Source organism: Bombus flavifrons, chromosome 8, assembly GCF_040668555.2.
Source record: "Bombus flavifrons isolate JBK064 chromosome 8, iyBomFlav1_principal, whole genome shotgun sequence".
Taxonomy (NCBI): domain Eukaryota; kingdom Metazoa; phylum Arthropoda; class Insecta; order Hymenoptera; family Apidae; genus Bombus; species Bombus flavifrons.
This window is the reverse complement of record NC_138449.1, coordinates 5,397,506-5,409,283: the sequence shown is the minus strand read 5'-3', so window position 1 is coordinate 5,409,283 and position 11,778 is coordinate 5,397,506. Positions and strand designations below refer to the sequence as shown.

Genomic DNA, 11,778 nt, shown 5'->3' with positions numbered 1-11,778 from the left:
AAAGTCTGTCGGCCTATCACGTTTTGAAATACCATTTCGTTGACTACGAATTTCACTCACCAATGTATCATACACCATTTTACTCATGAACAGTCAGCAACGTGAAATAGGAAATAAATACTGTTATCCACTTACCTTTACGTATCACCTGTGGTTCTTCTCTACGTGCAACTGTACTCCAGTTTTCTCGGTTGGTTGGTAATTGATTATATCATTTACATCGTATGTTGCTTTTTGTCATCCCTGCACTTGTCGCTGCACCGTTCTCAGGCTCCGCCATTCTTATTAACTAACCGAACAAATACGCGGGAAAATGCTCGTTCAATATCACCATTTTGTGGATCTAAATTTGATAAAATATAATCAATTGTAATTAATTTACTATGCGAACACGGGTTTTGTTATTATATTTACATATGTAAATATTCATGACACAATTCTCGCATTCAATTACTCAGGTGGTTCATGAATAGATGCATAGTACATACTTACATAGAGCACGATAGGCTAAAACGGCTAAGCTGTATAAATTTCAACTCTCGATATAGCTGAAATGAGTTATCAGTAAACATTTGAAAATCTTGAAAACATTCTGCCGGCGTAGTTTTTATTCCTTCTACATAGCTGCACTTTTACATACGATAAAATCAGTGTATTCACACAGATAAATTTAAAAAAATGCGACGCTAAATATTTGTGATGAACACTTATTTTATCGTTGAACCATTAGCGTTCTCCCTACCACTTATCCCTACTTTCTGGTCAGCTGGTTTCACGAATGGCCGAAGTAGCGCGCTGATCAGTCAAACTCGATGCGTGATTTGGATGGCCTGCGATGGCCGCTGTTAGCGACGTGAAATCGTTACAATCGCCTTTCATTGCGGATTATAAATCAGTACGTTACGAAGGCTATTTGTCCTATATTACGTTGAATGAGGTTTCACGAAAGAAACTATTGTCGCGTAATAATTCACTCGTGTTGCTGCATAGGTCAACGTATGTGAACAACTCGCTCTTTCATCGTCCGTCGGAAACTGGGACGACAATTCCGCGGGATAAATAACTTTTGGATCGAAAGTTTGAGTTTAATCGTCGTGCCATATAACGATCCAAGGAAAAAATGTCAGAGGGAAGAAAAAGGAACGTGAGAGAAGATTCCAGGGGTAATATTCTGAAGGACCATTCATGGAGTAACGGACCTGATAGCGAAGATGATCAAGCTGGCGAAAATAAATTACTCAATGAAAACACGGTCAGTCCAAGGTTCGTAAATTTATCTCACTATTATCTCACTGTTAGATACGTCCTTGATGGTAATGATTATTCTGTTTCGTCCATCGCTTCTCGTACGACACATCCTTCTTTGTTGTTTTTTGTTTTGTTCTTTGTTAAATGGTATATACAGTATACTATTTGTTAGCTATTATGCCCGATATCGTATCTTACAAATGCGTTATTGCACGACGTGTCATCATAGAAATATCTTTCGGAAAATTGTGTTCAACTTATTAAATTTAGTAAATATAATAATATATAATATAAAGATATAATAAAGTAAATATGTAATAAGGACAAGATAAAAAGTATTCATTAAAAATGCTTCAGATAAAACAAGTTGTAAGTAATTATAAAAACTAATATTTGCTTTTAAATAATCTATTAATTATGTGAATAATTAAATCCTTGGAATGATAAGTCAACAAATGTATTCTTTTATATTTTTTGTGCATAAATAAAAATTATTGCTACCATCAATAACATAGTCTAAAGACATCAATTGCATTAAAACTATGGAATATAAAAGTGCCATTAAAATTACATTATAAATTATAAAATAGCTTACCTGTAATATTTGTTGGAAACATTTTTTGTTTATAGTCATCATCATTCATCTACAACGGATCCATTTACCTGTAAGACGACAATGTTTACTGAGGAAAAAATGCGTCGGAAATTGAAATTCTTCTTTATGAATCCTATTGAAAAATGGCAAGCAAAGCGTCGTTTCCCATATAAATTTATTGTGCAAGTTATTAAAATTCTGCTGGTCACAATACAATTATGTCTATTTGCACATAACAACTACATACATGTAAATTATACTTGGGATAATCGAGTAGCTTTCTCGCACCTATTTCTCAGAGGATGGGATACTTCTTTAGAGGTAACATATACTCAAAATGTAACTAGCAAGTTGTTTCAGATATAACATATACAACTAGCTACCGTCAATATATATTAAAAATGTAAAAATTAATTATATTATTTCATTATTTTTGTTTTCAGGTACCAGTTTATCCACCAGTGACAGGTCCTTTAGCAATTTATAAACGAGATGATTTCTATAGTACAATTGATTATGCTTTAGATGGCTACTATAATCTTAGTAATGCAATTGGATCTTATTCATATACCGAAGAAGATAATTCGTTTAGTCCAGTTACTCTATGCTTATATCAATACAAAGAAGGTATTATATTTGGTTTTAATGAAAGTTATGTTTTTGATAAAGAAGTTATAGAAACTTGCATAAATATAACCCATCAGGTACATAATGAATTTAATATGTCAAAGCTCTTACTTGCTAAACAAAACATTAATGTTAATTTTTCAGCCCTTGTCAGGGCTTATTTAAAGTTTGCTTTAAAAACAGTTAATTTAAAGGCTGCCGGTCCTATGACACCACCTGATTGTTATCAATTTAATATTAAAATTGATTTTGATAATCGTGATTTCGATGGACAAATGCTGCTTTCATTAGATGCTGAACCAAAGCGATTACAATGTAAAGGTGATACGCGTTATACAACGGATAATCGTATTGAATCAGCGCTAAGGACATTATTAAATTTACTTGTAATTTTAATTTGTACTGTATCTCTTGTGTTATGCTCAAGAGCTATATACAGAGCACAATTGTTAAAATTTGAAACTATGAATTTCTTCAAAAAAGCATATGGCAAATCGTTGAGCCTTGATGGAAGATTAGAATTTTTAAATTTGTGGTATGTCATGATTATCGTGAATGATCTTTTAATTATTATGGGTTCAGCTATAAAAGAGCAAATCGAACGAAAACAGTTTGGCAGTGATCATTGGAATGTATGCAGCATATTTCTTGGTACAGGAAATTTACTTGTTTGGTTCGGTGTATTAAGATACCTCGGTTTCTTTAAAACATATAACGTTGTTATTTTAACATTGAAAAAGGCTGCTCCTAAGGTAGCACGATTTTTAATATGCGCGATCCTTATTTATGCTGGTTTCACTTTTTGTGGCTGGTTAATTTTAGGCCCGTACCATTTGAAATTCAGATCACTTGCTACAACTTCCGAATGTCTTTTCGCTCTGATTAACGGAGATGATATGTTTGCCACATTTTCTGCCACTTCATTTACCAAATCTCCGATTTTATGGTGGTATTCTAGAATGTATCTATATACGTTTATTTCGTTGTATATATATGTGGTTTTAAGTTTATTTATTTCTGTGATAATGGATGCTTATGACACGATCAAAATTTATTATCGCGATGGCTTTCCGAAAAATGATTTACAAACTTTTATTGCGGCGTGTACAGATGAAGCATCTAGTGGCCTTTATAGAGATGATTCTGAAAGTAGTGATTTATCGGAGCTTTTAGATCGCTTTTGCTGTTGTCGGAAAAGACCCTTTTACGGGTCATTCTCAGGATCAAGTACGGAATTCTCAACGAAATCGGAACAAACGTGTGGAGGAGCAATCTGTATATAGTGCATTAAAGCATAATAATGTCTTAGATAAATATTATGGCTCCATGGCAGATACTCGGTACTATAATGACAATTTCATCATATAAAGTAATTTTTGTAAAATTACCGTGTCGTATTTTTTATTTTTGTTTTTTGTTTTTTTGGACGTCGCAATAAAGTGCTACTAGTTTTATACTTTAGAAAGATATAAATGCTAATATTGATAATTAATGCTAGATATTAATAATGAGAAATGAATAATTCATTTTTTCCCATTTTTATTTATTTAAGATATTTTACTAAATGCATCTCAGTATTTAAAAATGAGATGTTGTTAATAGTAACAACAATGATTTTTATCATTTATGTATACAAAGTATTAATGGACCATAAATAATTGTAAAATATTGTTTTTATTGAGAGCTTTTGTAGTACATATAAATATAATCCACCTCTTATTAAGGAGCATTTAAATATACAAACAAAACTGTAATATGCTGAAGTCAGTTAAGTAAGTAATGCACAATTTTATATATACGTGAATTTATAATTATTGTTTTCTAAAACTAACAGTTGAATGAAATTAATTCAAAATATAAGTATTTATAAATAAAAACATGTTATCTCTGTTAATAATGCGATAGATACTAGAATTGTGATAAAAACAGAATAACTAGCATATTGTTAAGTATTAATATGATGAGCCATTAAATTTGTAATTTACACGTGTACATTACATGTACTTACATAATTTTAAGTGTTGTATCATGTTATACAACATGTATTGTATATGATATCTTGGTATCTTTATATTCTACATTGTAAATTTTACAAAATGAAATGTGTTTTTCTTAAGATGAATGTATAATAAATGTATAATGAATATATAATGATATATTCAATATATAAATATATTTATAATATACTACAAAATACAATAAAATTATAATTTTTTGAACACTCTATATCTTTCTTTATTTTCTCCTATGTTATGTTAACTACGATTGAATAATATGAAATTATTCACATTTTTAATGAGTCATACAAATGCAATGTATACTTTCAAATATTGTGCACACAGTAAAATATCGAAACTATATAACCTAGAATTGATGCATAACATTTATCTGAATCATTCACCTTATCAGAAACATTATTAGTGACATGAAATACATATCAATTCATTAGTGTCAAGAAATTCAAAAGTTGATAAATTTGAATTTATAAATTAATACGTTAACATATTTTTTCAATATATGTTTTATTACAAAAAGAATGCTGTTGCTTTTAGCTTTCACGCTAGTTTGTCCTCTAAAACACGAAATATGATTTTAGTCATCCACAAATACGTAAATGTATAGTTTTACTGGAACTTTCACCATAAATAGCTCATTTATTGCAGTTTCAAAGTGTCATTGATTTTTTTGTCTCAATTCATCCTATATTGAACTCTGGTAAATGGAGTGCACTGACCCAAGAAACGAACAGAGCTGGTCACTGACCGTACCTAAACCGATTCACTGTTTACATCCAGTTTTAAATTTCGAACTGTCAAGGTGAAGCGTGGTGATCTGTTATTGTCAAGCTTGAGTGCATAAGAAAGCATCAGTCGCATGAAAATTAAAGAAATTCCACGAAATAAGTGCCTTGAGGAAATCAAACGTGTTCGTATAAAAGTAATTAAAATCATTTTCCACAAAAATGTCAAGAATAAGCCATACCGGAGCGGGATCGAACAAAGTCGAGCTTGAATTCCTGTTCTCAAACAAAGAAGGATCTGCTAGTGAACATAGTATCTCAAGCATGGTATCTAGTATTTCTGCATCACAAGATGAAAATTTTCGCGTGTCAAAGCACGCAGAAAATAGTTTTAAAGTTATGGAAAAATATTTACATGAACAACAATTGACAGATGTCATATTAATTGCAGGTAAGATTCCTTTGTCTTCAAATAATGTTTGTCTCTCAGCAATGAGTCATTTGATTCTGAATTGATACAGAGAATTTGTAATTATTTATTTGTGATTATAACATAATATATATATATATATATATATATATATATATATATATATATATATAATATATAATACATATATATATATTATATTATTATATATTATTATACAGTAATATTCTTAATTCAGGAAAAAAACGTTTCCCTGCACATCGTTTAGTACTTAGTGCAAGTTCAGAATATTTTGCTGCCATGTTTACTAGTTCTCTGAGAGAATCTACACAAAATGAAGTTGAGCTAACGGATGTTGATGGGGATGCATTATGGACTTTAGTTTGTTATTGTTACACAGGTGTAATAATTTGTATAAAAGGTTTTAAATAAATGTGAATAACTGTAAATATCGGAAAATTTAATTTTATGTTTTTGAACACAGGTTGCATAGAATTAAGAGAAGATAGTATAGAAACTCTTTTAGCAACAGCGTGTTTGCTACAATTGAATCCAGTTGTTAAGGCTTGTTGTCAATTTCTCAGGAAACAACTTCATCCAAGTAATTGCTTAGGGATAAGGATGTTTGCCGATACACAGGGTTGTTTAGATTTATTAGATCATGCCAACGCATATACAACTAAACATTTTATGGAAGTTACAAAAAATCAAGAATTTTTATTATTATCTGCCATTGAAGTTGCCAAACTTTTAGAATCTGAAGATCTGAATGTTCCTTCAGAAGAAATTATTTTTCATGTAAGATTTTGTAACATCTATATATAGAACTAAACTATATATAGAAAGAATATTAAGAAATTTAATTTAATTTTCAATGATTATTTTTAATATTAATACTTTAGGCTCTTATGACATGGTTAGAATATGATTCAGAAAGTAGACGAAAGGATGCAAGCAAGTTATTAAGCCTCGTGAAGTTGCCTCTATTATCTCCTGCAGTAAGTTAAACACTTTTCCATATTTAAATAAATATTACAATATTAGTATAAACTTAATATGTATTCATGCAGTTTATAGCAGACAATATTGAAAGCAATGAAATGTTCAAAGATCAAAGATTGGCACAGGAATTAGTTATGGAAGCATTGAAATATCATCTTTTACCTGAACGTAGACCATTACTTCAGTCAGGACGTACAAAACCCAGGAAAGCCACAGTGGGTCATATGTTAGCTGTTGGAGGAATGGATGCTAATAAGGGTAAATGAATTGGCAAAATTGCAAAATGGATATTTAATTAATTTACCATTATTTCTGTTAGGTGCTACTTCTATAGATGCATTTTCTTTACGTGATAATGCTTGGAAATCGATTGCTACAATGAGTGGTAGAAGACTTCAATTTGGTGCTGTTGTCGTTGACAAAAAATTAATAGTTGCTGGTGGAAGGGATGGATTGAAAACATTAAATACAGTGGAATGTTTTGATTTTTCAACATTTACTTGGAGTACACTATCACCTATGAATATGCATAGGCATGGATTGGGGGTAGCTGTGTTAGGTGGACCTTTATATGCAGTTGGTGGTCATGATGGTTGGAGTTTCCTTGATACTGTAGAAAGATGGGATCCAGCTACACGTCAATGGAGTTCAGTTTCTGCTATGTCTATACAAAGATCTACAGTTGGTGTTGCTGTATTAAATGATAAGTGAGTTTCTAAATAATCTGGTATGTATGTAATCATATCGTTATATTATATACCCTACATGTATATGTTCAGATTATATGCTGTAGGTGGAAGGGATATCAGTTCATGTTTAAATACTGTGGAATGTTATGATCCCCACACAAATAAATGGACACCATGTGCACCAATGTCAAAACGACGAGGTGGTGTGGGCGTTGGTGTTGTAAACGGATGTCTTTATGCGTTAGGTGGTCATGATGCACCTTCTAGTAATCCTAATGCTAGCAGATTTGATTGTGTTGAAAGGTATATATATATGTATAAGGGATATAAAGAATTTATTATAATATAAAAAATAATGTACTTATAAGTATTAGTGATTAATACATAAATGTTATGATTATTAGATATGATCCTAAAACAGATACATGGACTATGGTAGCGCCAATGAGTGTGCCCAGAGATGCAGTTGGTGTTTGTGTGCTTGGTGATAGACTTATGGCTGTAGGGGGTTATGATGGTCAACAATATCTTACGCTTGTTGAAGCGTATGACCCACATCTTAATGAATGGGAACCAGTGAGTATATGCCGAATATTATTCATCCGTTGAATGTTTAGGCATATTTCACAGATATTTATATTACTAAAATATTTTAAGGTCGCTCCCTTAAATGCTGGTCGTGCAGGAGTTCCGTGTGTTGTTATAAAAAATTTAACTAGTTTCGGATTTGATTAATAGTAAAATACTGCATGTGCACAACTACGAAATATTGAAAGCACATTGAAGTATTTTATTGAAAATTTTAAATCGAAGGATGAATTTGTAAATGTTACTATATTATAAAAGTAGCATTATTTTGTCTATAAATGCATGTTCAACAGCATGGTATTTCAAAACAGGTAATGTAACGTTTGTACTGTATTTGATACGTTTCGTGTACTATCGTCAATTTTTATATATTTATACCTACGTCTTTTGTATAAATATATTCAAATTTATTTTTAACAAATATATCTTTTATGTCGAACAAATTTATTTTTCTTGTCGAGAAAATGTTTTTATTTACACATGTATTCATATATATTTTGTGAACATATCTTTTTTAAATAAATAAAATGCTCATTTTAACTAATTCATTGAATTTTTTGCCATCATATTACTTGACAAAGGGTCCATTGTATCATTTCATATAATCCTAACAAGCAGGAAATGTTCTGGAACATATACAAAATATAATAAACCCATATAAAAATGCATATTATAATATTACGTTTTGCTAATTGTTTATAAATTAAATTTACCGTGGGAAATCTGATACTGATTCAGCAAATTTATGTCTAACCATAAAAGTAGCAATTGCTTCTGCTACTTTATCTGGAACATCTTCATGTACCGCGTGTCCACAAGCTGGTAATACTTGCATTTGAAATTTACCTTATGTATCAAGAAAATTTAGTTTTAATACATTTCATAAATATTCGATACAAATTTGAACGTTAATAAATTATACCTTGCATTTGACCAACAGTAAGTTCTCTGTCTAATCTATCAACGCCAGCTAGCAATAGTACCTTTGGAACTGGTACATTTAAGAATGCTGTTGATAAACCCTTAAACCATCCAAACCAATGTTGTTCAGTTCGGGATAGATCTATCCTCCAAACATATTTTTTAGTAGCAGTAGTACTAGTTGGAGCAGGTGGTGGTGGCATATTTACTGGTTCTTCTTCTTGAATAATATCCTCTCGCGAAATCGTAGGCTCTGAATTACACTCGCACGACGATTGTGATAATGAATCGATATCATGGGTAGCTAACTTATTAGTTTCAGTGCTATAGCAATACAAATTGTAACATGAGAAACCAGTAAAAACACAACTGTGATACCTGAATATATTATGCATACAGGTACTAACTTTGTTATTTGTCCAGGAACTGAAACCTTAGCTGATTGTATGTTACGGATTTGGCCACTTCGTACACTAAAATGTGGATAATTAGACATTCTTCTATAATCTCGTTTTTGATTATACAACACAAATATGTAATATACATTAAAGAAGTAAATAACATTTTAGTTTGTACAGGATCAGCCAAAAATGTGCCTTCCTTCTGAAAAATTTGCTTAGAATAGCAAGTTTTGATAACTAATAAGAACTACATGAAAGACACACAAAGATTTAATTATTTTATGTTTATAAAGTTTAAAAATACTAACCACCATTCTATAGCTTGAGAAATAGAACCAAAACTAGATGGTCGAGATCTTAAAAAGCTTTGCATAGATGCTAATGCATCCATAGCTGTTCCCTCAACAACATCGATAACTCCTAATCCACACAAATTTGATATTAATGATGCAGCTCTAACAGCTACTGCACCACCCATACTATGGCCCACTAGGATTACAGGATCATTTTCTGTTGTTGCTTTCACAATTGCTGCAACATCCCTAGTAGACAGATAAACCAATCAAAATGTAGATATATATATAATTTATATTTGTAATTGACTAAAAATTTTACTCACTCTGCTAAGGTATCAGAAGATAAATCTTCTTCATTTGATGTTTGAGTATCTCCATGACCTCTGAGGTCAACTGCCATAACTTTGCATACTACCATAGTCATAAGTGATTTCTGAAACATATACAATATCCAAATTATTCTGTATTTTATACATTTAATAATTAATACCTACAGTGAATTCTGCCCATGTTAACGCACTGTAACCACCTCCATGTAACAATACTAACGTCGGACCCTCTGTACCCTTAGTATATATATGAAATGTGTCATTTCCTATTTTTACATCCTGAGAATGATCGAAATATGGAATCCATTGAACTGGGTCGTAATCTCTCTTACGTTGAAACCCTTTTGATTTGCTAACCCTGTTGATAATGAAAATTAAAATACACAAACTACAGTAACAATGAAATTTAAGATCCTCTATTAAATCCATGTTAGAAACTATTTTAAAGTGCTATTATGAGGAAATTAATTTTGATAAGATTTTATTTAACATCTCAAATTTACGTTAGTCAACAATCTAACCTAGAGCCAATTCCAAAATTGACACTTGATGGTGGTAATTTCGATTTCAGAATCGACTTTTGGAGGGAAGACATATTAATATTCAATATATCCTAGCCCAGTATAATTCCTTTGTTTCTGTAGTAATACTGTTTGTAATCACAATTATGTTCAGTAGTTTTGTGGATACATCACAAACTGTATTATCGTTGTTTTATTCACGATTAACGGAATGCCAAAACTCCTCTGACAGCTTTAGGTTGTTACTACCTGAAATCAGTATTTCTACATAGAGAGAGCGCCTCGATGAATTTATTGCTATCATACCGTCTCTTTCTTTCTTACCGATATTCTTGGGCAAAGTTATCTTGTGTCGATATACGTATGTGTATGTACAGACGAAGTAGAATCACGGACGAGGTAATATCATTGACTAAGAATAGAATAGACGTGACACGCAATGCTTTTTTGTATACTACGTTTTGGGGGTCACCTGACCCCTTTACCATTTATGTGTCATACGACGTTATCGATTCAGTATAGTACTGGTTTCAATTAAAACTGCAGTCTTGTATGAAATTATAAATAAAATATAGAACAGGATATCCTATAACCGCAACGAAGTATAGAACTCTATCCTCCTACAATATTTCAGAAAGCATTACACGCTATCAAAATAACAAATAACTTTACAATGATAGTTAAATGATTCGTTTAATTAATTTCAAGTGAAATCGTGAATTTAATATATCTAAAGCATAAAAATGAATTTTCTAATCTCTCCTATCTTCATCTTTGTATTCTCCGATTAATTATTAATTATATATTATCAAGTAGTTTGACTTACAATCAGAAACTTGCAAGACAATTTATTGATAACTCAGGCAGACAAATTACGCTCAATGGAACAAGCAAAAGACCAACGCAAAGAGCAAAAGTTCACAAAAATCTTACTTCTATGGATAAATACATAATATATCAATCAAATATTCTCTCTTCACAAATACATATACCAAAACTAAGGTTTAAAACAAACGACGCGACTTAAAAATAAAACTAAACAATAATGTTTAAAACTAACGACGCAAACTAAAACTAAGACTTGAAAGTAAGGCTTAAAACTAGGGTCTAAAACTAACAATAAGACCACCATCACCATCCTTCGCCGTCCTTAGCCATCCAGTAATGAGGATTGAAATTAACTTAATCTAGATCTTAGAACTAAAACCTACTTAAATTAAAGTACACTAGATCGCAGCTCTATTGGCAGCCTTTCGTATCAAAGGGCGAAATTTAAAAAATGAAACTATAAATACTCTATTAAATCAATTGTTCTATTTAATAATATAATATTTAAAAGAATTGGGATCTTCCCAAACATTTTCAAAAGAAAGACCCCGACCTTTTTTCAT

General features: G+C 31.1%; 3 protein-coding genes across 3 annotated transcripts; 2 read left to right on the top strand and 1 right to left on the bottom strand.

Annotated features, from left to right (window-relative positions):
- Positions 1 to 769: 769 nt before the first annotated feature.
- LOC138182932 (mucolipin-3) lies at positions 770 to 4,696 on the top strand. Its single transcript, XM_069119396.1, has 4 exons — positions 770 to 895; positions 991 to 1,263; positions 1,879 to 2,164; positions 2,287 to 4,696. The coding sequence occupies exons 2-4, from the start codon at positions 1,121 to 1,123 to the stop codon at positions 3,751 to 3,753; spliced, it is 1,896 nt and encodes a 631-aa protein (XP_068975497.1). The 5' UTR covers positions 770 to 895; positions 991 to 1,120; the 3' UTR covers positions 3,754 to 4,696.
- A 216-nt stretch (positions 4,697 to 4,912) lies between these two features.
- On the top strand, positions 4,913 to 8,463 carry LOC138182933 (kelch-like protein 5). Its single transcript, XM_069119397.1, has 9 exons — positions 4,913 to 5,661; positions 5,879 to 6,040; positions 6,125 to 6,438; positions 6,543 to 6,638; positions 6,711 to 6,900; positions 6,962 to 7,349; positions 7,422 to 7,634; positions 7,736 to 7,907; positions 7,989 to 8,463. The coding sequence occupies exons 1-9, from the start codon at positions 5,433 to 5,435 to the stop codon at positions 8,064 to 8,066; spliced, it is 1,842 nt and encodes a 613-aa protein (XP_068975498.1). The 5' UTR covers positions 4,913 to 5,432; the 3' UTR covers positions 8,067 to 8,463.
- LOC138182934 (protein phosphatase methylesterase 1) lies at positions 8,343 to 10,636 on the bottom strand. Its single transcript, XM_069119398.1, has 8 exons — positions 10,388 to 10,636; positions 10,032 to 10,224; positions 9,861 to 9,970; positions 9,550 to 9,783; positions 9,248 to 9,313; positions 8,842 to 9,164; positions 8,633 to 8,765; positions 8,343 to 8,545 (listed from the first exon to the last, which is right to left on the bottom strand). The coding sequence occupies exons 1-8, from the start codon at positions 10,459 to 10,461 to the stop codon at positions 8,527 to 8,529; spliced, it is 1,152 nt and encodes a 383-aa protein (XP_068975499.1). The 5' UTR covers positions 10,462 to 10,636; the 3' UTR covers positions 8,343 to 8,526.
- Positions 10,637 to 11,778: the final 1,142 nt, after the last annotated feature.

Excerpts from the sequence above, each read along its gene's own strand:
- LOC138182932 (XM_069119396.1), top strand. The coding sequence starts at position 1,121 with ATGTCAGAGGGAAGAAAAAGGAACGTGAGAGAAGATTCCAGGGGTAAT. Across the intron at positions 1,264-1,878 it reads GAAAACACGGTCAGTCCAAG|TCATCATCATTCATCTACAA; the intron begins GTTCGTAAATTT and ends TTTTGTTTATAG. Across the intron at positions 2,165-2,286 it reads GATGGGATACTTCTTTAGAG|GTACCAGTTTATCCACCAGT; the intron begins GTAACATATACT and ends TTTTGTTTTCAG.
- LOC138182933 (XM_069119397.1), top strand. The coding sequence starts at position 5,433 with ATGTCAAGAATAAGCCATACCGGAGCGGGATCGAACAAAGTCGAGCTT. Across the intron at positions 7,350-7,421 it reads GTTGCTGTATTAAATGATAA|ATTATATGCTGTAGGTGGAA; the intron begins GTGAGTTTCTAA and ends GTATATGTTCAG. Across the intron at positions 7,908-7,988 it reads ATCTTAATGAATGGGAACCA|GTCGCTCCCTTAAATGCTGG; the intron begins GTGAGTATATGC and ends AAATATTTTAAG.
- LOC138182934 (XM_069119398.1), bottom strand. The coding sequence starts at position 10,461 with ATGTCTTCCCTCCAAAAGTCGATTCTGAAATCGAAATTACCACCATCA. Across the intron at positions 9,314-9,549 it reads TCTCAAGCTATAGAATGGTG|TGTACGAAGTGGCCAAATCC; the intron begins GTTAGTATTTTT and ends TCCACATTTTAG. Across the intron at positions 9,165-9,247 it reads GTTCCTGGACAAATAACAAA|CACTGAAACTAATAAGTTAG; the intron begins GTTAGTACCTGT and ends GTATTGCTATAG.